At 42.1% G+C, this 18586-nt stretch overlaps 3 protein-coding genes and 2 long non-coding RNA genes across 16 annotated transcripts; 2 read left to right on the top strand and 3 right to left on the bottom strand.

The window, feature by feature from the left end:
* Positions 1-1799: 1799 nt before the first annotated feature.
* Positions 1800-2809, bottom strand: LOC130698143 (uncharacterized). Its single transcript, XR_009003209.2, has 3 exons — positions 2688-2809; positions 2508-2609; positions 1800-2414 (listed from the first exon to the last, which is right to left on the bottom strand). It is a non-coding gene; the product is annotated as an uncharacterized LOC130698143 (long non-coding RNA).
* Positions 2810-3373: 564 nt separating this feature from the next.
* Positions 3374-6160, bottom strand: LOC130698123 (uncharacterized). 4 transcript variants are annotated; one of them, XR_009003185.1, is made up of 9 exons: positions 6075-6160; positions 5648-5754; positions 5530-5591; positions 5230-5441; positions 5099-5154; positions 4903-5037; positions 4718-4842; positions 3782-4647; positions 3374-3721 (listed from the first exon to the last, which is right to left on the bottom strand). It is a non-coding gene; the product is annotated as an uncharacterized LOC130698123 (long non-coding RNA). The 4 variants fall into 4 exon arrangements; XR_009003183.1 differs by having other exon boundaries at positions 5234-5441; XR_009003186.1 differs by having other exon boundaries at positions 4903-5030; positions 5234-5441.
* A 373-nt stretch (positions 6161-6533) lies between these two features.
* Positions 6534-7116, top strand: LOC132088299 (uncharacterized). The gene is made up of 3 exons (XM_059496885.1): positions 6534-6671; positions 6732-6858; positions 6928-7116. The coding sequence occupies exons 1-3, from the start codon at positions 6597-6599 to the stop codon at positions 7077-7079; spliced, it is 354 nt and encodes a 117-aa protein (XP_059352868.1). The 5' UTR covers positions 6534-6596; the 3' UTR covers positions 7080-7116.
* A 134-nt stretch (positions 7117-7250) lies between these two features.
* LOC130698088 (SH3 domain-binding glutamic acid-rich protein homolog) lies at positions 7251-10064 on the top strand. 6 transcript variants are annotated; one of them, XM_057520891.2, is made up of 9 exons: positions 7254-7784; positions 7882-8076; positions 8145-8270; positions 8339-8434; positions 8474-8528; positions 8731-8808; positions 8987-9139; positions 9333-9404; positions 9590-10064. In XM_057520891.2, exons 1-9 carry the CDS (start codon positions 7740-7742, stop codon positions 9598-9600), a joined length of 831 nt encoding a protein of 276 aa, XP_057376874.1. In that variant the 5' UTR covers positions 7254-7739; the 3' UTR covers positions 9601-10064. The 6 variants fall into 6 exon arrangements, with proteins under 6 accessions (XP_057376877.1, XP_057376876.1, XP_057376873.1 ...); XM_057520894.2 differs by lacking the exon at positions 8731-8808 and having other exon boundaries at positions 7251-7784; XM_057520890.2 differs by having other exon boundaries at positions 7253-7784; positions 8339-8516.
* Positions 10065-10553: 489 nt separating this feature from the next.
* Positions 10554-18510, bottom strand: LOC130698032 (afadin-like). Of its 4 annotated transcripts, none has more exons than XM_059496880.1 (12): positions 17823-18510; positions 17555-17747; positions 17036-17475; positions 16715-16979; positions 15803-16135; positions 15275-15739; positions 14833-15215; positions 14430-14775; positions 13709-14368; positions 11745-13651; positions 11384-11682; positions 10554-11303 (listed from the first exon to the last, which is right to left on the bottom strand). In XM_059496880.1, the coding sequence occupies exons 1-12, from the start codon at positions 17940-17942 to the stop codon at positions 11252-11254; spliced, it is 5463 nt and encodes a 1820-aa protein (XP_059352863.1). In that variant the 5' UTR covers positions 17943-18510; the 3' UTR covers positions 10554-11251. The 4 variants fall into 4 exon arrangements, with proteins under 4 accessions (XP_059352863.1, XP_059352864.1, XP_057376791.1 ...); XM_059496881.1 differs by having other exon boundaries at positions 11365-11682; positions 17823-18509; XM_057520808.2 differs by having other exon boundaries at positions 17036-17472; positions 17823-18509.
* Positions 18511-18586: the final 76 nt, after the last annotated feature.

Here is an 18586-nt window from a genome sequence, read left to right as displayed (position 1 = left end):
CGGCATATGGTACTGGAGGTTAGTGGTTCAATCCCCACTCAAGACACAAAGAAGTATGATATTCAAATGTGAATTTTCAGTTTTATTGTTCATAATCTATGTATGTACGATAATATTAAGGAACACAGAACTTAAGTTTACAAAACACAACTTTACAAAATTTTTACAAGTGTAAACAGGTCACCTTTTAGCTCGTTGGAAACTAGTAAGAGGAATCGCATGATTCATAGCTCAATGGTTGAGCATCAGCACGTGGCGTTGAAGGCTGAACGGTTCGAATCCAACATGAGTTAAATAAATATTCAATTGAGAAGGATTACCAAAAATTGTACACGTATATACTGCGCGAAGTATGTTAATTATCAGCAGAAGTTTATCGAGTTATCCACCAAACAATGGAATATAGGTGTGTATGTGCCAGCTGAACAAGCTGATTTCGAACATACGGTTCGTTCCATATGAAATAAGTTACATCAAGTTTCATTTGATTTCAGAAACAGACAAAATTAATTTATTCCCAGCTTGGAATTAGCCAACCTTTATATCGATATGCATTCTTCATAAATTGCCTCAATGGGATTCGAACCCAAGTAATACGCAACACTATCTCAATGCTTTACCATTGACCTACGACACTTACTTCTACAAGATTTAAATCTTCAACACATTATTGTAACACGACGCGCGAGTCAATAGAAAACCAAATCCACATGGGGGGATATAGGGGGGCGATGCCAGGTAGGCAAAGCGTCGGGCTACAAACTCCAAGGTCTGTGGTTCGATTCCCAGTCAGGCTTCCTACCTTCCCAGGTGTCACGATCCCACTGGGCCAGTCGGGTTGGGAAACTTCGTGCGAAGCACGCGAACGGATATTTTAGCAAACGTTAATATGATCACCAGTAAAAATTTCCAATAAATATGCCAAGTTTCTCTTTATTGAGTATTTACAAACTTTTAGATTTTTCAAATAATTTTAACCTACACCTACTATCCTCTGTCTAGTTGGATGATGATAGCGATGTGCGTATGTTCCAACATTGTTGGTTGAATGATGAACACATGGGGATTGAACCCATCAATTTCGTTATCATGAGAGTCGCTATCAAGCATTAGTTAATTCATTTGGAAGTATGTATAAACATTGTACGGTATATGTATCCAACTACAATTATTCATTTGTACTTGTAATTTGACTCGTTATGGAATCGAACCTTATACTTTCAGCGTAGCGCGCCGATGCTCAACCATTGAGCTACGAGTCCTTGCATCTGCTTGGTTTGTTTTCTCTAGTAACTTACGGACAAACAATTAACACTTAGAATAATTTTGATAGTGAAATAATAACAAATAGATAATAGCAACTATGTGAATCAAAGATCCAAACTGAAAATTCACCTGGGTATTGAACCTAAGACAATCAGTACCGTAGAATAGCGCTCTACCACTTAGCTACTAGACATACACTTACAATTTATGAACAGGCAAATATTTTTATGAGTCTTATAAATTTTCATGAACTGTAAATAAGGTTATTTTGAAATACATAGTAGCTTTGGACAACAAGTCAATTAGCTCAGTGGTTGCATATAGGGGTGAAGAGTTAGAAGTCTATGGTTCGATCCCAGACTGCAACATAAAAACAGTCGTATGAATGAATAGAAAAGTAAAATTAAATGTGCAGTATTTTATTGTCCCTCCATCCACCCACAATTCCACCACTTTTTTTTTATACATGTCACAATACAATACAGTACAAACATATACAATACAATACATACACATATAAGACTAACCCGTTGGCTGCCACGCCACTACACACTACGTTCGCTACTTCGCTATCAAAGGGATAGCGACCAAGGGGGACTTGCCCATGGACAAGTCCGGGCTGACACGATGATGAGACCTTTACGGAAATGCACATCCAGGTCTCATCAAGCGCGTCGATCAAGGGAATTCCCTATGGTGCATTGCCTACCTGCCCGCAGGCAAATTTTGGGCAGTGGCAACTGTCCCATCCCATGGCAGAAAGACCATGGGACAGAACAGCGCGGCCCGTCCCTGTCAAGCTAAAAAAAAAAGGGGACCAAAGTGGGTGGCAGCCAACGGGTTAATTAATACGACATTACAAAATACAAGTATACCATAAAGGCGAGGCGAAGACGACGTGACGGGCGAAGCGGTGACGGGCGAAACGAAGACGGCGAGGCGAACACGGGCGAGGGGAAGACGGGCAAGGCGAACACGGGCGAGGCGAAGACGGGCGAGGCGAAGACGGGCGAGGCGAAGACGGGCAAGGCGACGACGGGCGAGACGAAGACGGGGTAACGTGCTGGGCGAGACGAAGACGGGGTAACGTGCTGGGCGAGGCGAAGAAGGGGTGACCGACGAAGGGAAGATAGGCGTCGTTTGGCAAACTAGACATGAAAGGGAGTCTGTTGAATGCTATTTGTTACCCGTTGGAAACACAATATATAGGATTAGGCTGCATTAACTAGAGTGAAGCTTACTTGAGATAATGAGAGGGACAAGGGAATAAGAATGGCATCAGGTGTTCCAATCAACAACTTTGTATCCTTGGTGACCTTACTCCAGGTTCAGCTTCCTATGCACTTTTAGTTTCCGGAACAAGCAATAAAAACAAGAATCATGGTGATTGGACACTTGCTGCCAAAATATAAGTTTAATACCTTGTCCAGCAACACAAAATTCTGCCACTTGATAGGCTCAAGTGATATGATGAGAAGATTGCTATAATGATGATGGTTAATCACTGGCAAAACAACATAGGGTGCAGTTGTGAGATGCGAACTGACAGGACACGAAGAATGGATAGAGTAGCAGAATACGACAATGGTATTCCAACCAATAGGGTTTTGCACATATCTCTACGTTCAGCATCTTTTATAAATAAAGTTTCACGGGCTGCTTCTAAAAGAAGAATCTTGCCAATGGACTCTGAATGCCAAAATATAATTCTAGTACCTCTCCCTGAGCAATAGATTTGCATGATGGAGTGCAGAAGTTAGAGCCTTCTAACAGTTTTTATTTGGTAACTGGCGAAGCTGATCACAAGAACATCTGGTACACCAAAAATAATCAATTTAATGCTCTGAACTTTAAAACCATGCACAAGAATGAAAACACTTCATGGTAGATTGCACACCTTTTGTTTTAATTGAATTTTCCATTAGTATGTAGAACTCAACACATATTGATACACAGCTTTCAGTTGTCTGACGTAGTTTAATCAACAAACAAATACAGAGGCGCAGTAGCGCCATCTTTTTCCCCAATTGGTAAGGGAACAAAGAAAATTTTTAAAGAGTTGTTAAACTTTTTAATATGCAAACTTCAATGATGTATACATGTTATTTTTAAGAGCGTTAAATGTAAAACGGAATTAAACCTTAGAATGAAGGAAACAAAGTCAACGGACATGTCATACGACTGAATCAATTCACAGCCTAACTAGACAGTACAAAAACAGGAGAAATATATGTACACGTTAAAGGCTTGGTACAATGCTTGACTGTTTTGTTCTCTCCTTCCCTCACGTTACTTTCCACTCATTAGTCCTTGTTAGGTTTTTGCGAAGATTTCTTCCTTGCTGTTTGTACATTTCCGGTTTCACCGGATGGAGCTGACCAGATATAATGCTAGTAGCGTCTTGCCCGACAACGTTCTCGCGGAACAGAACTGTTTGCAGTTGTACAACCCCAGTCTGAAATGCAATTTCAATTAATAAACTGTATTTATCAAAGAGACGGTAAACGCGACTTACCTTGTTTTATTAGACGAACTTAATCACTTTGTACAAGACCAAGTCGCAAAAACGACACCCATCTGCAATTTCATTCTTCTTCCGACGTTGTTCAGGCATATCATACATTGTTAGAATGATCGCCAAAATTACGAATCTAAAAATTTGCACAACTCGCAAAGTATCGATGATTTTTGAATTTCCTATTTGATTTCTTATAGCTCGCAGATGTTAATAGCATCCGTCATGCTAAACTTATTCTTTACACCTATTTAGGTTTTGTTCTGATAGTTTACCAACTGACGAAATAACAGTACATACTATGAAATCTTACCGATAGATGAAGTCACTTTCAAATAGAAAGCTCAAATGGTTTTAATACTGGTATAACATTGAAATAGTCATTTCAATGACTCGTTCCACTTCTTTGAATAGCTCAGTTCCAGTACCTGCACGTAGTATTAACAGATGCTTAAAAAAATCCCCAAAAGATTGGAAACCATACAATAATTGCTGAAAATTTCAACCCGTTGAACGTTAGGATCAATACACTAGGTAACGGAACACGCGTTTGAGCTGTACAAAATGGCACTGATTACCCAAGACGAACGCTTTCAAGAATCTCATTGTCGCCAGTATTTATGTCCCTACTCGCAATGCTAAAAACCGCTAACCTAAGCTATGAGATCGTTTATTATACCTCAGCTATTATAACGCGTGCCGATAAAGCTCACCTTCAACAGATGTAACAATAAAACGGATGGTACTTCACGCAAGTTGAAAGGTTTTACCTACGGTTTACCAAACGGCATCGTTTCCATAGTGAGCAAGATGTAACTGGCAATGGGACTGCATTCCAGCTCATACGAGAGTAAGAACGGTGCAACCTAAATATTGGACAAGAATCACCCAAAACTTGGATGGAACGTCAAAAAGACTTGATTAATTGTATTATACCTGAATGGCCATGGCAGCCAAGACTTTGCAGGCATTTCTCGGTGGAAAATGGAGAATTTGAAAACGTTTACCGAGATTGATGAGGGTCGGATTACTAGGAGTATTTGTTTATATTGCATGGGAATCTGCATGTAAATGATAAAATCTTTCATTTAGAAGAAATTTTACATAACCTTTATCTTCACCTCTTTCCAATCCAAAGGTAAGCAAAGAACTCTTGGCCAACATGGTTTTTAAAAAGATGAGCAGACATTCGTCCATGTAAAAAGAAATGACTAATTGCAACTAAGGAGGTAGCATTGCTCATAGGAATCTGAAAACTAAACAGCGATAAGATAAGAAAACAAAAAAAATAATAACACTCTTATCATGTGCATGCACCATTTAGCATTTACTATACGTCGTACTAGAACCATTGGACCACGAACGTAAAAATCCTGTTTTGACACCACAACAGAAAATAAATCAGTGGGAGTAGTATGAAATTTCGGATAACTGAATATATTATTTACCTACCAACAAGGACGTAATTCTTAACATTTTCCACGCCATCAACTCCATTTCTTTCTTCCGTTTCCCTGCAAGTTTTTCTTCTATCTACCAATTATGTATGGTTGAATTTTTCTGCAGGAAAGGTCTCTTGACGTTGCCAACCTTCGTACCTGGTGTCTCACTGCCAAGCCAAGGTTGAAGTAAAATTATCACTCTCGATCTGATAGACGTTCTGTAGATAAAAAACGACGTTATAATTACGGCCAAAACAAGTTTCTACTAAGTACAGCTGTCGAATTAAAAAAGTATTTGACGAATACCACTTAGCCTTGCAGTGCTAAAAGTGACCTCATGATGTACACAAAACTAACCAGCACCAATGCTAAGAAATAAAAAATGTTTTGAAATTTCAAGCACTGAAATATACAGTAAACACACCTTGCCATGAAGGAACAAAGGAGAAATTCTTGTGACACATAGTTGTCCATCATTTAGACTAAATGAACAGGAGAAAGTAACAGCTGTCATGAAAAACCGAACAAGTCCTAAAGAATAAAACAGGCTTATTAGTTGAATTGGGGAATAAGACATCTGGAAAAGAACAACATTATCAATTCTACTTATGCCTATTTTGGAAATATTACACAGCCAACACCAAATGCATTAACTCTGTTTGATATTCTTCCTTTACTGAGCTGGCAGTCCTCAGAACCTTTTTGGAGAACATGCCATGCTTCATTTTATCGCGGAATATCGCGAGCCCAACGATAGATCTAAGTAATCCTAAACATTAGTCATGGGCTAAATTAAAGGCTGTTTCGCATGAAAAATGAATCCACTGCTTAACTTTAGCGACTTTACTTACAGGAAAGTAATACGTTTTTCCATTTTATGGCACGACAGGAGATCAATCCATGTGCAAGGCAGGAATTTCACTTCAGCAAATTATCATGCGGTTCGAATTATCAGCTGAGTTGAAGAAGCCAAGGCGTTGCCAACATTGCATAATTCAATAAACGTTTACTTGTTTGTTTTTCAGTTTTATTCATGTAATACAATGATTTTTGCTTTATTAAAATCTTGTTTTTGCCATTGATTATTTTTTAACTAAGCAAAGTTTTGTTTTCTTTGACATCATTGGGAAACGACACTGCTGTCGCGCCGGTTGCTCCTGGGTTTTGAATATAAACTTCAATACTTTGAATTTAATTATAAATAACTATATTAACAAACATAAGTATGGTTAGAGCATTCAAAAAGTAAAAATAATGCGTGAATGAAAGCCCAGGTATACGTTTGAAAAGTTCAGATTCTCGCAGCAAACAGCACCACCTATGGTTTATTATAAGCAATAAGAACAATAACAAGCCACTCTCATTTTTCAGTCATGAAGTTTGGCTTCAGATGGATAAAAAGATGGGTGCGTTCGCGATCAAGTCCTATACCATTGGATAGAGCAGAGGTCACGTAAAATTTACATGTTTAATGATTTAGTTTTTTATTCTAAGAATGTTTATTCCAGGTATGGGAAAGAAGATTTGCCTTTGCCTACTTTTTCGCTGCTTGGAATTTGCTTGCTTACCTTGGTTATAATTATTACAAAAATAAACAAATGGGAGTCAAAATGATAGAAGATGGAGAAACTTTGGGTACCACACACTTGTAAATTATGTGATTGTAAATGAGTCCTAACTTTTCTTTGGGTTTTTACTCTACAGCGGAAAAGATGGTGAGAAGAGCCAACATGCAAAATGTAACTATATACAAGGTGAACAACTTAAGTTATGAGGGGAAAAGAACAGTTGATAGCGTAGAATTGGCAGAGAAACATCAACAAAAAATTGATGAACTTCGAAATTCATTATCATGAAAAGTTTTTCATAAATATATAGTCACATACAATGCAATTTGTTGTCCTCCAGTATAGTGTGTTACTAATAAGGTTATCGAACATAATTTACCAACCAAAAAACTGCTGTTTTGAAAATAAGAAATAGTTCCTTGTATATAATAAATCCCAAATCACTCTTAAAGGATTTATTGGCATTAATCTCTATTGCAGAAATTATCGCTGTAATTTCGGATATTGGATGCAATGGCAAAGTAATGCAATCAGAATTGTAGTCCACTAGGCAAGACAGCCGCCAAATATCGCTGATTTGACATAACTTGCAAACCCGGAAATAAATAGTTCCTTGCCATCATTCTCGCCGATGTTAACGGGTAGTAAAAATAGCCTCGTCTCATCAAGCCAACGAGGAACCCGACCCCGCCATGAATGAATCCCTACGTTTAGTCATTCGTATTCCTCCCTCGCCGTGATAGCCAAGTTTTAGTTTCAAATAAAAAGACGCTTTCTCATTCGTCTGCTTCTGCGAAACCTTATCAACCAACCGCTTTTCTTTTCGTCGTCAAGCTTTGCAATTTCTACTTGAAAAAAATAAATAAATCGGGAATTCTGTTGTGATTAAGGTGTATCAGGTTGCCTGACCGTTCACTGTTGCCGACGTTGTAACTGATTTGCTCCAAAATGGTTGTGAAATTCTACATCTCGATGATTTCGGGAAATAAAGAGGTATTAGACGTCAATCCGTTGCTGTTGGGTTCCGCCCTTGCCCCATAGGCGCTTTTGCCGAGAAATCTCTTAACTTGTCTTTTTTTTTCCTTACCAGATGAAAAAGCGACAAATGAAGGCACAGCTTATCATGGAGAGCAAAGGTGTCAATTTTAAGGTGATAGATATTTGTGACCCAAACAATGATGATGAGAGGACTTTCATGAGGAAGAATGCTGTCGGCAGGAACAACGCAAGGAATGCTGTTCCACCACAGTTTTTCAATGATGATCATGAAGATTCTTATTGTGGGGTGAGAATTGTGATTACTTAAGGTATCTTCTGTAGTTTGTCTCACTTGTGCTTGTTATTGGTTATCAGGATTATGAAGGGTTTGATGAGGCAGTTGAAAATGATCGTATTGAAGAATTTTTGAAGTTACCTCGTGGATCCCTTCCTCAGGTACCCATCATCAATCACAGTATCTCGGCTCACAGCAGTAGGGATGTAAGTTAATGCTTCATAAAAATGATTATTATTATCCAACTTACACCACACATTGAATGTTTGTGCAGGTCTCATTGGAGAAAGAGGTTGTTGCTCCCCAAGTCAATGGAGCTGTCCCTAGTCCCAGACAAAGTCCTGAAAAAGTAAAAGAGAAGGAACTGGAAGTTAAAGAGAAAGAAGAGGAAGAGGAGGAAGAAGAAGAGGAGGAGGAGGAGGAAGAAGAAGAAGAAGAAGAAGAAGAAGAGGGTGAAGATGAAGGTAAGTCATTGAGTAATTCAGATAAGAAATGGTTCTTATGCTGTCATGTCTTGTACATTGGCTTTGAATTTTCAAATTTAATTTGCTTGGGTTATTTTTTTTCTATTTGATTTACTGGTTTGTTTGGTTTTTGTCTTGTTTTCTAATTCTGTCCACTTTGGCTTGCTTTTTTTTTATCAAACTACACAACACAATTTCACAGATTCAATGGAAATGGAGACAACAGTGGCCACTGCTGACAGTATCACTGAATTAAAATACAAAAAGCTACCTGGGGGAGGTATACAAGGGCCATTTTATGTTTCTAACAATAAAAATTGCTTTCATTTTCTGGTTTTGCTTGCTCCTTTTCTGTCACATTGGTTTTTCATCTTGTGTTTCTTGAAACTCATTCTTTTAAATTCACACTTCATTTCTTGTTGGTGGTTGGGTGACTTGATTGGCAATTATTTCTACAGATGCAACAACTGCTATCATTACCGAAGAGGAAATGAAAGTAGAAGAAGTTAAAGAAGAGCAAAATAAAGAGGAAGAAGAAGAAGAAGAAGAAGAAGAGGAGGAGGAAGAAGAAGACGACGAGGAAGGAGAAACAGCTTTACCTCACGAAGATGGTAAACTCGTACCTCAACACGAGTCCTACTGTTACTGCACCTTTGCTTATTCTGCTCTAAAATTAATGCTTGATTTATCTTTTCAATCACATTTTTATTTTATTATTTCTTAATTTATTCACTGGGCTTGCTTTCTTTAATTGCTATTTTTTTCCCCCAACTACCCAAACGCAACACTCAAAACAAATCACAGATCCGATGGAGATGTCGACAACGGTGGCCACAGCTGAACGTTTCACAGAGTTCTCTTACAAACAGCTTCCAGGTTTTCCTTCCGTTGTTGTCTCGTTAACTCCTTTTGGTTATGGTTCTAATTTTTCTATGCTGGGTTATTGCCAATTCGCTTTTTTATTTTATTTTATTTTTCTCTTTCAATAATGAGATTGTGCTGTTTTGGGGGATGATGTTATTCTGCAAGTCATAGGATATAATCTGATATTTCTTTTTCAGGGGAAGTTTGAACAACAAAAGAAACCATTTTTTACATCAACTGCCGTATCCACCACCTGTCCGCCATCGAGTTGGTGTATTTCTTTACCGATGGTACCAAAGCGAAGAACATTTGTCGTCATTTTGAAGAATTGGGTGAACTGCTGAATTGGATTATTATATACATATTAATTTTTCTTTTTGTTTTTACCGACCTTTTTAAATTTGCTCCCCTCCCGTTTAAATCTGCCCTCTTGAAATCTTATTTAAAATACCCAGCCTTTTAATTCTGTTACGTTTACCTGTACGTGTGACTTTGATGTGTGTAACAACTTCCCGTGTAACGTTTAACTTAAAGTAACCCTGGAAAATTTGACTCAAAAACAAAAATTGTAGCGAAAGTTGTTGCTCATTGTTTTCTTTATGATTTTCGAACGGAAAACCAATTATGTAGGATAAATGAGGGAGAACTTTATAAAAAGCATTTCAGTGACTATTTCTCATTGCAATTTCTTCCGGAATTCGTTGGTCGTTTTCGTCTTCTTTCCCATTTGTAAGACAAACCCACGCAACTTCAGTGACAAGGCGCGTCATTTGCCATCCATTTTCCCTCTCCCTTACGAACTTGGGCTTTCTATTTTTCATGACCAGTGTAAATAGAATATCGAAACTACAGCTACATTCACGGATCGTTTCGTAATTCCTGGTCTCGTTGAAAAAATAGGAAAGAAACGTTCAGAGTTAAATGTACGAGCCAAGAGGAACTTGCCACACCGCCAATTTTTGAGCGGGAGTATCAAATTCCAAACTCAAATTCCACATTTTAGTGATGCACTCGAGAGATGCCCATAATGGCCGACTCTGTAAAGATACAAACAAGGAATAACCCAGAAACCTTTGCTAACAGTCTCAATTGATATGCACGACCAATAACCAAAGTTGACCTTGCGATTTCGTACATTCAACCTAAAACAGAATTCATTACTAAATTGTCCAAACGTTGTCTAATGTATTTCTTGTTCGCTCTAGCAAAATACAGACGAGATGTGTAAAGAAAAAAAAGATTCAGAAAGGGTAGCTATTCCTGCGCAATATTAGCCGCATTTTCGAGATTTTAACAAACGACCTACTCGTTTTTTTATTACAATTTTACGTCAAATCGTCAGGATAGTTGTGGGGAGAAAAAAAACTAACAACCTGTAGAAGTTTTTCCTCTAGCAATACAAGTGGGGAAAAGTGGTAATCTTAAAAATACACGAAAGAAAGTAAATAGCTTGTGTTGTCTTTCTTTTTCGAACGTTCGTTCTATAGCGAACATTAAAGACGAGGAAGGGAGTGCTGCCAAAACAGAAATGAATAATAATTGGTCGTCGGAAAGGAAACAAGGACTTCCAAGCTGCAGTTTCTGCACAAGTCAACACGAAAAGTATTTGCTATACATAAAAGAAGTTTGTTTCGAAAGCCTGGAATAAAGCAAACTGACAAGGAAGTCTGCCTTTTGGGAAAAACTGGAAACCGAGAGTTGAGAAAAGGCTACAGAGATTTTGTTCAAATATTAGCAGCAGATAGCCTAAACATAAATCTGTCCAGGATAAATATAAAACTGAATTGGAAAAAAAAGTTGCTCATTTTTGTGTGTGGATGGAATCAATACTTGGAAAAAGTGGAGTAAGAATACTTGCATCAATTGCTGGTTTTTTCACTCGTCAGACTGGGTTTCAACTCAATTTCTCTCCTGCAAAATACAAGAACATGAATCAAATGTCTCCTGACATGTAAAACGTTTGTTTCCTTACAGCAGAAGGTGCCACTTACTGGGCTTTAGATATTTTAGATTTGTCCTTTGGAGTTGCTTGTTCCCCGCTTTCCAAAGCAAACATTTTCATTTTCTCTTGAAATGTCAACTTTTCAGGACCAGGTTTCAATTGAGTCTTCTGTTGCTGTTGTTGCTCAGCCAGCCGTTTCAATCTGGGATCGCGATACACTTCTTGAGACCCTATAACGCCAGGCGTGCTTATCCCAGTCAACAACAGTTGGTCAATATTGGTGCTACTACTAGCAGACGACTTTGGTGGCGTGTTGGCCAACATGTTTTCCGCTTCGAGAATAAAGGCCTATCAATAACAAAAAGAACATTATTAAAACGATCAAACAATAAAGGGTTATTCTGTTTTACATCAGGATCTTCGCGGCTGTTCTTGTTTTCTGACTGAGTCGTTTCCTGGAAGAAAGAGACTCTTTTGGTTGTGGTCGATGTTACTGTGCTGGACGAGGAAGACGTGTGCTGGGAATCCATTGAGGACGACTGAAGAGTGGCACTTTCCAATCTTTGACCACCAGGCATGAGAGATGGAGGTGGACCTGAAACGTGTGTTCCAGATGTGGGTCTCCATTGTTGTTGATGCTGCATCTGTTGATGTCGGTGCACGTCCTCTTCTTTACGTCTTTGAGCTTCTCGGATGATGCGTTCCTCGGCCGCTTGAGTGGCTTCCAATTCGCGTTGCTTTCGCTGGAACGCCTCAATCTTACGCATACGTTCCTGATCCGGCACTGTTGCTGTGTTATTGTTGTTCATCCCGTTGGTCATGGTCATCACCTGTTGGTGTTGTTGCTGCGGTGGTTGTGGTTGCTGAACTTGCTGCTGTTTCTCTAGCCGCCATTGCCTAGCTCGTTCCAAATCTTCTTGGACAAGGCGAAGCATTCCGCGTCGATCGCCTGTTGCTTCACCATCATCGTCGTCTTCCTCTTCGGCCGCTTCCATGGCCCGTTTGCGGAATTCCATTTCCAGTTTCAAGGCTCTCAGCTGTTCTTCTTGTTTCGGCGTCCGGTTGGCCGTCGATTCCAGCTCGTCGATTTGTTCCTCCATCCACTGACGGGCAGCTTCCTGCCGCCTCATGGCCGTCTCTCTTTCCTTCTCCTCTTTTTCCCACGGATTCTGCTGTTGTTGTAGTTGGCCGGTAGATGCCGCCGCTGCAGCTACCAGAGGATGCGTAGAGACGGGCGGAGGAGGGGGCGGTGGAGGCGATTCGCTATTTTGCTGTTGTTGAGACATGGACGGATGACGCAGATGAGCTACGGATGCCGGAACAACAACTCCTGATGTCCGATTAACTGGACTTAATAACCCCCTTGGTTGTTGCTGCTGTTGTGGAGGAGGAGGAAGTTGTTGGGCATACTGGGGCCTAGGACCTTGTCCGGAATATTGCAATTGTTGTTGCTGCTGTTGTTGTTGTTGATAAAGGGCAATATTCTGATATTGACGTTCATCCGATGGATGGCGAGCTCTCAAGGTTGTCGTCGATCCTCTTTGTTGATTTTCACTGAGATTCTGTACAGAACGAGAGCGGGTTGCCTGTACTTGTTGCGTGGCGGTTGTACGAGTCGGACTGGTCGGTTCCGTCGCTTGTTGCGGAGGATTAGGATAGCGCGGTTGAGACAGCAGCTGAGCCGACATCGCACGTTGATTCATCATGGCTCTTTGTTGTTGCTGTTGTTGCTGCTGAGCGTAAAACTGTTGTTGTTGTTGTTCAGTCTGGAAATGATGGATCCCTTCCTGCGATTGATTCATCATGCCAACATTGGGTTCGCTGTTGTGAAGGGCAGGCACCGATCGAGAATTCGCGTTGCGCAACTGTGGTGCCGTCTGTTGGACGGGACGGCCTTGACCCATGGACTGTTGATGTTGATGGGGTTCGTTCTGCGCGACCAAACTCGGACTGCTGTTGGAATTCATTCGATGCGACGTGGGAGGACGATCCCAATCGACCAGTCGTTCCTGGAACGGTGGCTGCTGCTGTTGTTGTTGTTGCGGTAAAGGTGGGCGACGTTGTTGTTGGACGGGATCCGTTTTATTAAGCGACAATGTGGAACGCGAAACGGTTGAAGTCGGTGACGGTTGACTGAGTAACGTTGCCAATCCATGGAACATGGCAGCTTGTTTGGCAACCTCCAGGCGAACCGTATGGCTGGTTCTCATCAAAATCTCTGCTGCTCTATCCTGCGTAATTCCAACAAGACTGTAGCCATCGACGGACAATAATTGATCCCCAGCCTGTAAACGGCCATCGATATCAGCCGATCCTCCTGGAACATTAAAAAAGAATTAAATCCAAGTCCCTTAAAATTGAAAAACTTACTAACCTTTGACAACAGATTTAATGTAAATGCCTAATTGTTGTTGGCCAGTGCCTCTGGCGGCCACGATGCTCAAACCCATGGAATCACTAGCCTTGCGTAATTGCAATAATTGCAGTTCAGGCTGCTGTTGCTGCTGTGGCGGGTACGATTGATTGGCTTCACCAGCAGCTGAAGGTGCACGGACGGGATGATGTTGTTGTTGCGGGGAGACAACCACCGGAGTCGATCCGCCTTCTCCCATGTAAATGGTCCATAAGCCGGACGAAGTCGGTTGCGGAGTCAGACGGCAAAGGCCGGCCTGCTGGAGCGGACCGAGGACTTCCATCAATCCGGTGGGGATGCCCCGCATGACGTCACAAGAGTATCCGTCGTCCGGTAATAGAAACGGAACGGCCAACTGGGAATCTTCGTCCAGTCGAAGAGGACGACCATCAGCCAGCTGAAGTTCGTCTGCTGTACCTTCGGCTACGCGCACAATATGTTGAATCAATTGCGGCGGAATTGCATTAGCCGGTTCGCCATCTTGCGGGGAAGGTCTATAACGTTCCAGCAAGGCTCTCAACTGCAACGAATTGAGCTTGAAACACGAAGAGGCAGTTTCTATCAATTGCTCGGCCGTGTTTTTAGGCGACTGGAGTAAATGGGCCGCTTGCATCACCCGTGCTATTTCCAAACATTCAAAATTAGTTAGTTAAAATTGATTATGACCTAAAATTTGAATTACCCAAGTGACAATCGGCAGCTAATTCAAGTCCCTGACGTTCGGCCCAAGCTTCCAAACGTCTCAGTCGTCTGCTAAGTGCAAGGCCCCACTGACGGGAGCAAAGATTGGCACCTGGTGGTGGTAGAAGATGGTGTGATGCCGAAGCGGGCAAACGTGGCGAATCGAGTCCGACCAAGCGATTGAACAACGCCGCATTCAAGGCGTGAAAGAGTTGAGAAAACAACTGGATCGTCAGAGCCGCATTAACTCGGCAACGTCGCAATAAACCCATTGTTGACGACAAGACGGACAAGACTTGGGCCGTCGCGGCTTCTTCTTCCGGTTGTTCTGGCTGTCCTTCCACCACCTATTGGCACGTCCAATCAAAATTCAAATCGAATTAAAATTATTTAAAGATATTTACCACAGATGGAGGAGACAACATCGGAGGCATCGACTGGAGAAGCTCCGACGTCAGACAAACGCTGGCATTTCGGAAGGCGATTTGGACGGCCTCGGCCAGCAAATCTTGGCCGTCTAGAGAAAAGGCGCAAATGTGCCGGTCCGATTTGAGAAAATGGAGGAGTTCAGATGCGTTGGCCATCCAAAAGGCCAGCGATGGTGGATCGGCGTATCGTTCCTGGACGATGGCCTGCATCATGGCGCCGACGCGGCTCAGTGTCAACGTCAATCGCTGGGCGCGTTCCATCGGGTTCAATTCCGGTCGGAAGTGAGTCGATGCCCGGTAACGGGCCATCAGATAAAGCGAATAAGTGGGCGCCAATCGAAAAACAATTTGCCTCGTATCTGTCGAAGAATTAAAATTAATTCAATTTTGAAGGAATTTAAATTCAAAAATCACGTACCCAAGTTTGGAATCAACGAGTGCAAGAAAGCGTCTTCCACATCTTCTGGTAATTCCAGGACGGCAGGTAAAATGGGATCAGTTCCAGCTACCATAACAGGTCCAGCAGGAGGTGGAGCCACGACAGCAGCCGTAGCGGGAATAACATTACCAGCTGACGGGGTTGCCGAAACCGCTCTATTAGCTCCCCCACCGGGCTGGCCCGTGAATCGTTCGTAATTAAGAGCTGTCGATGCGGCTGGAGTGCGGAACTCACTAGCCGGATCGATAAAACGGAATTGATAGGCGTTTCGGCCGAAGCGAATGACGCATCCATGTTGCAATAAGGTCGTCTCGCAGAGTCTCTGGCCGTTGACGTAAGTTTCCGCTTGGGGGCTGCAGGGTGTCAATGTCACCATCCCTTCCGTATGAGCAAGTACGCAATGACGCGGATGTATTCCCGGCCCAAAGAGTTGAATAGACGGAACTAGAAAAAAATTAATAAAAATGATTGAGGAAAATGCCGGTAGATGGCAATGCAATTATTTACCAGCGATAGGTGAGGACGGATGTGGCGGAGCAGGTCGTTCCGAACCGACTTCCGTCACAGTGGGCGAGACGAAATGACGTCTAACTTGATTGCCTTGACGGACTTCACTTCCGTCTGGATTCAATTCGACCAAGTAGGGCAAAGTGCGTTGTTCGGGATCTTGATCCGGCGATGCCAATTCGCCCAAACGACCGATGGATCCAGTGTTGGAACTATTGGCGTTCTGGTTGTTTCCACCTTGACTTCCACTTCCGCTGAGCTTCTTTTTACGACGACGAGCAGCTTGTGAATTGCTGTCAGCTGGCCGTCTCCTGACGTGAAACATGACTGGACCTGTTGGACGATTTAAAACAAATGGATCAAATACATGCAGAAAAATTTGGATTAAGGCATCGATATTGCGAAATATCGATCGGAACTGGTGTGATACGCAACACTTCAAACATTGAAAAGAAACCTAGTAAAATTTCGCGTTTGCAAGAAGAATTGTTGCGTGTTCGGTGACCAGCCGAAAACGACCACATGCCTATCATTTTCCTTCCGTTGACGACGAGACCTGCCCCCACCCCTCCCCCAAAAATGAATGGTTTCAAACGTTGGATGAAATTCTCCCTTTTTTTTTGTACGGATGAGAGACAAGTCCAACCTGACGTGCAACTGAGACGCAACTGAATCCATTAGGAGATATGCCCTTGCAAATGTGAACCCCCCCCCCCCGTTTTCCTTGTCGCCGCGTTGCTTAGCGACACACTTTTGCCCTTTAAAGAGAAAGAAGAGTTTTATATCCGTCACTCAGAGTTACGCGTGTGTTACCCATAGCAACGGCCAACTGGGCGAGCGCGTACGCAGCCAGAAAAAGCAATTAAATAGACAACACTCACGATCCACCGATCGATGCCATCATCCTCTTACCTGTCCCTGGAGTGTGGTTCATCAGAATTGATAAAGGACACTCGTCGTCTTCCAGGATGTACTCGCTAGGTGGCTCGCCTCCACTGTTGTTATTGCCAGTCGGTTGAGTTCCACCCGTCACCTGGACAAGGCAATAATTGGATGGATCCTCTCTCGTCAGTGCATACTTGTCCAGCATTTCACGAACGACGTAGGCGGCCGTTTCGCGAACAGACAGCAACAGCGTCTTGTACGGCACATCACGGCACAAACTCTCCCCATAAATCTATGATAAATAATGTTAATTTATTATTTTAAAAGAATTTAATTGACAGGATTTACTTTAAGTGTTCCGCCAGTGTCTGGGCCGCCATCTTTCGACCGGAAAAGCTGTAATTTACGTTCCAATTTTTGCTGTCTACGACGACGCATCACAGCTTCCGGATTACTGATGGAGCGTGTGAAACTCGTCTCCGGAAGCTCCGTGTAAAGCTTTTCGGCCACTGTTGTTCCATTTTTGCCACCGTTTTCGCCATCGTTACAACCACCGCCGTCGTTTTCCGAACTCTTCAACTTGCGGAGTTTGTTCTCTTTCTTGGCGTTGCGTTTCTCTCTTTTGGAGAATTTGCGACGGAAACTCGATTCTTCCGGAGGCTGTTGGGCCGGCAGAGTCGATTTCTCGTCGGCTCTTCTCAAAAGGAAACGGCCCTCGCGGTCGTCCTTGTGCCAGTTCAACTGGACCAGCAAAGGTTTCTCATCGGCACCAAGGCACCTCTCCTCTGCTTTGTGTACAAAACAAAAAGGAAAATAGGCATTTAAACATTGTGCAAAAGAACCACTAAAATGATTGGCAAGTTATACCACCGTTGGGGTGGATCTCGTAGAGGGCGTAGGCTGCCATGTGAAGCATCTTCATGTCCGGCCTGAACTTTTCAATCAGGGTCTCTATCACCGCCTGAGTCGAGGCTGTAGACGACACCCTGATGCATTTCGTGGCAATTTTCTGTCCTGCGTCTTGAAAGTAGAACCTCATCACCCCGTGGAACTCAAATTCCTGCAACCACACATTATAAAAGAATACATATGTTAAATGTGGGACTAATCAATAACTCAGGCATTTAACAAATACCTCATTGGGTTCAGACAGGGAAAAGAGGTCTAGACGATTGGCATTCCATTGTCCGATGATGTGTTTCAGAGCCTCTCTATCCCGCCACTTCCTATCTTCAAACTCCATCATAGCAGGCATGAGCAGCACACTTTTTTGATACCACAAAACTATTCTTCTACAAATAACTAACAAGGGCACTTGTTTGGCAGGACCAAAATAAAAAGTATAAAGGCAGTGAAGCAACTTCTCATTGAGAGAGTCTGTAATAAGGGCAGCAGAAGAACTGAGAAACAAGGAAGGACCAGCCCTTCCTGTGGCCTCTTCCTGTTTTTCTTTATTAAATCGATGCGGAACGTTTAAGAATCACTTGATAGTCGTCGTTGTCAACGAGTTGAGGTGTCATCCGTAAAGGCATAAGGTAACACAATAGTGTACCCGGAGGTGTCTCTCAAGGAAGTGGCAACCGTCAAACAAACTTCATAGCAACGGTATTTCCCTTATAAAGTAGCCACATTTTCTTTATCGAACCAAATCGGCGTCATGTAATCTTAACAGATTTGATTATAACTGATTTAAGAGTGGGAAAAAAAAAAAGGCACACACACAGACATACACAAAAGGCACTTTGGACGGAACACACCCACTAACACACACAAACACACTCTACCACAGGAATAAAAAGGCTAAAGGAATATCGCAAGAAAAAATGCCAAGAGGCGTTCTCCTAACCCTCTAAAACCAAGCGCACGTTGCCAGATCGTTTTATTTAATATGTGTCAGCG

This window comes from Daphnia carinata, chromosome 9 (genome assembly GCF_022539665.2).
Source record: "Daphnia carinata strain CSIRO-1 chromosome 9, CSIRO_AGI_Dcar_HiC_V3, whole genome shotgun sequence".
Lineage (NCBI taxonomy): Eukaryota > Metazoa > Arthropoda > Branchiopoda > Diplostraca > Daphniidae > Daphnia > Daphnia carinata.
Note: the sequence above shows the minus strand (reverse complement) of the source record. Positions and strands in the feature narration are given on the sequence as shown.

What these genes read in the sequence shown, in the direction of transcription:
- LOC132088299 (XM_059496885.1), top strand. Translation starts at nt 6,597, where the DNA reads ATGAAGTTTGGCTTCAGATGGATAAAAAGATGGGTGCGTTCGCGATCA. An exon ending in TACCATTGGATAGAGCAGAG is followed by an intron (nt 6,672 to 6,731) that starts GTCACGTAAAAT and finishes TGTTTATTCCAG; the next exon opens with GTATGGGAAAGAAGATTTGC. An exon ending in AGAAGATGGAGAAACTTTGG is followed by an intron (nt 6,859 to 6,927) that starts GTACCACACACT and finishes TTTACTCTACAG; the next exon opens with CGGAAAAGATGGTGAGAAGA.
- LOC130698088 (XM_057520889.2), top strand. Translation starts at nt 7,740, where the DNA reads ATGGTTGTGAAATTCTACATCTCGATGATTTCGGGAAATAAAGAG. An exon ending in TGATTTCGGGAAATAAAGAG is followed by an intron (nt 7,785 to 7,881) that starts GTATTAGACGTC and finishes TTTCCTTACCAG; the next exon opens with ATGAAAAAGCGACAAATGAA. An exon ending in CGGCTCACAGCAGTAGGGAT is followed by an intron (nt 8,271 to 8,338) that starts GTAAGTTAATGC and finishes ATGTTTGTGCAG; the next exon opens with GTCTCATTGGAGAAAGAGGT.
- LOC130698032 (XM_059496880.1), bottom strand. Translation starts at nt 17,942, where the DNA reads ATGCCTGCTATGATGGAGTTTGAAGATAGGAAGTGGCGGGATAGAGAG. An exon ending in ACACTGGCGGAACACTTAAA is followed by an intron (nt 16,980 to 17,035) that starts GTAAATCCTGTC and finishes TATTTATCATAG; the next exon opens with ATTTATGGGGAGAGTTTGTG. An exon ending in CTCGTTGATTCCAAACTTGG is followed by an intron (nt 15,216 to 15,274) that starts GTACGTGATTTT and finishes ATTCTTCGACAG; the next exon opens with ATACGAGGCAAATTGTTTTT.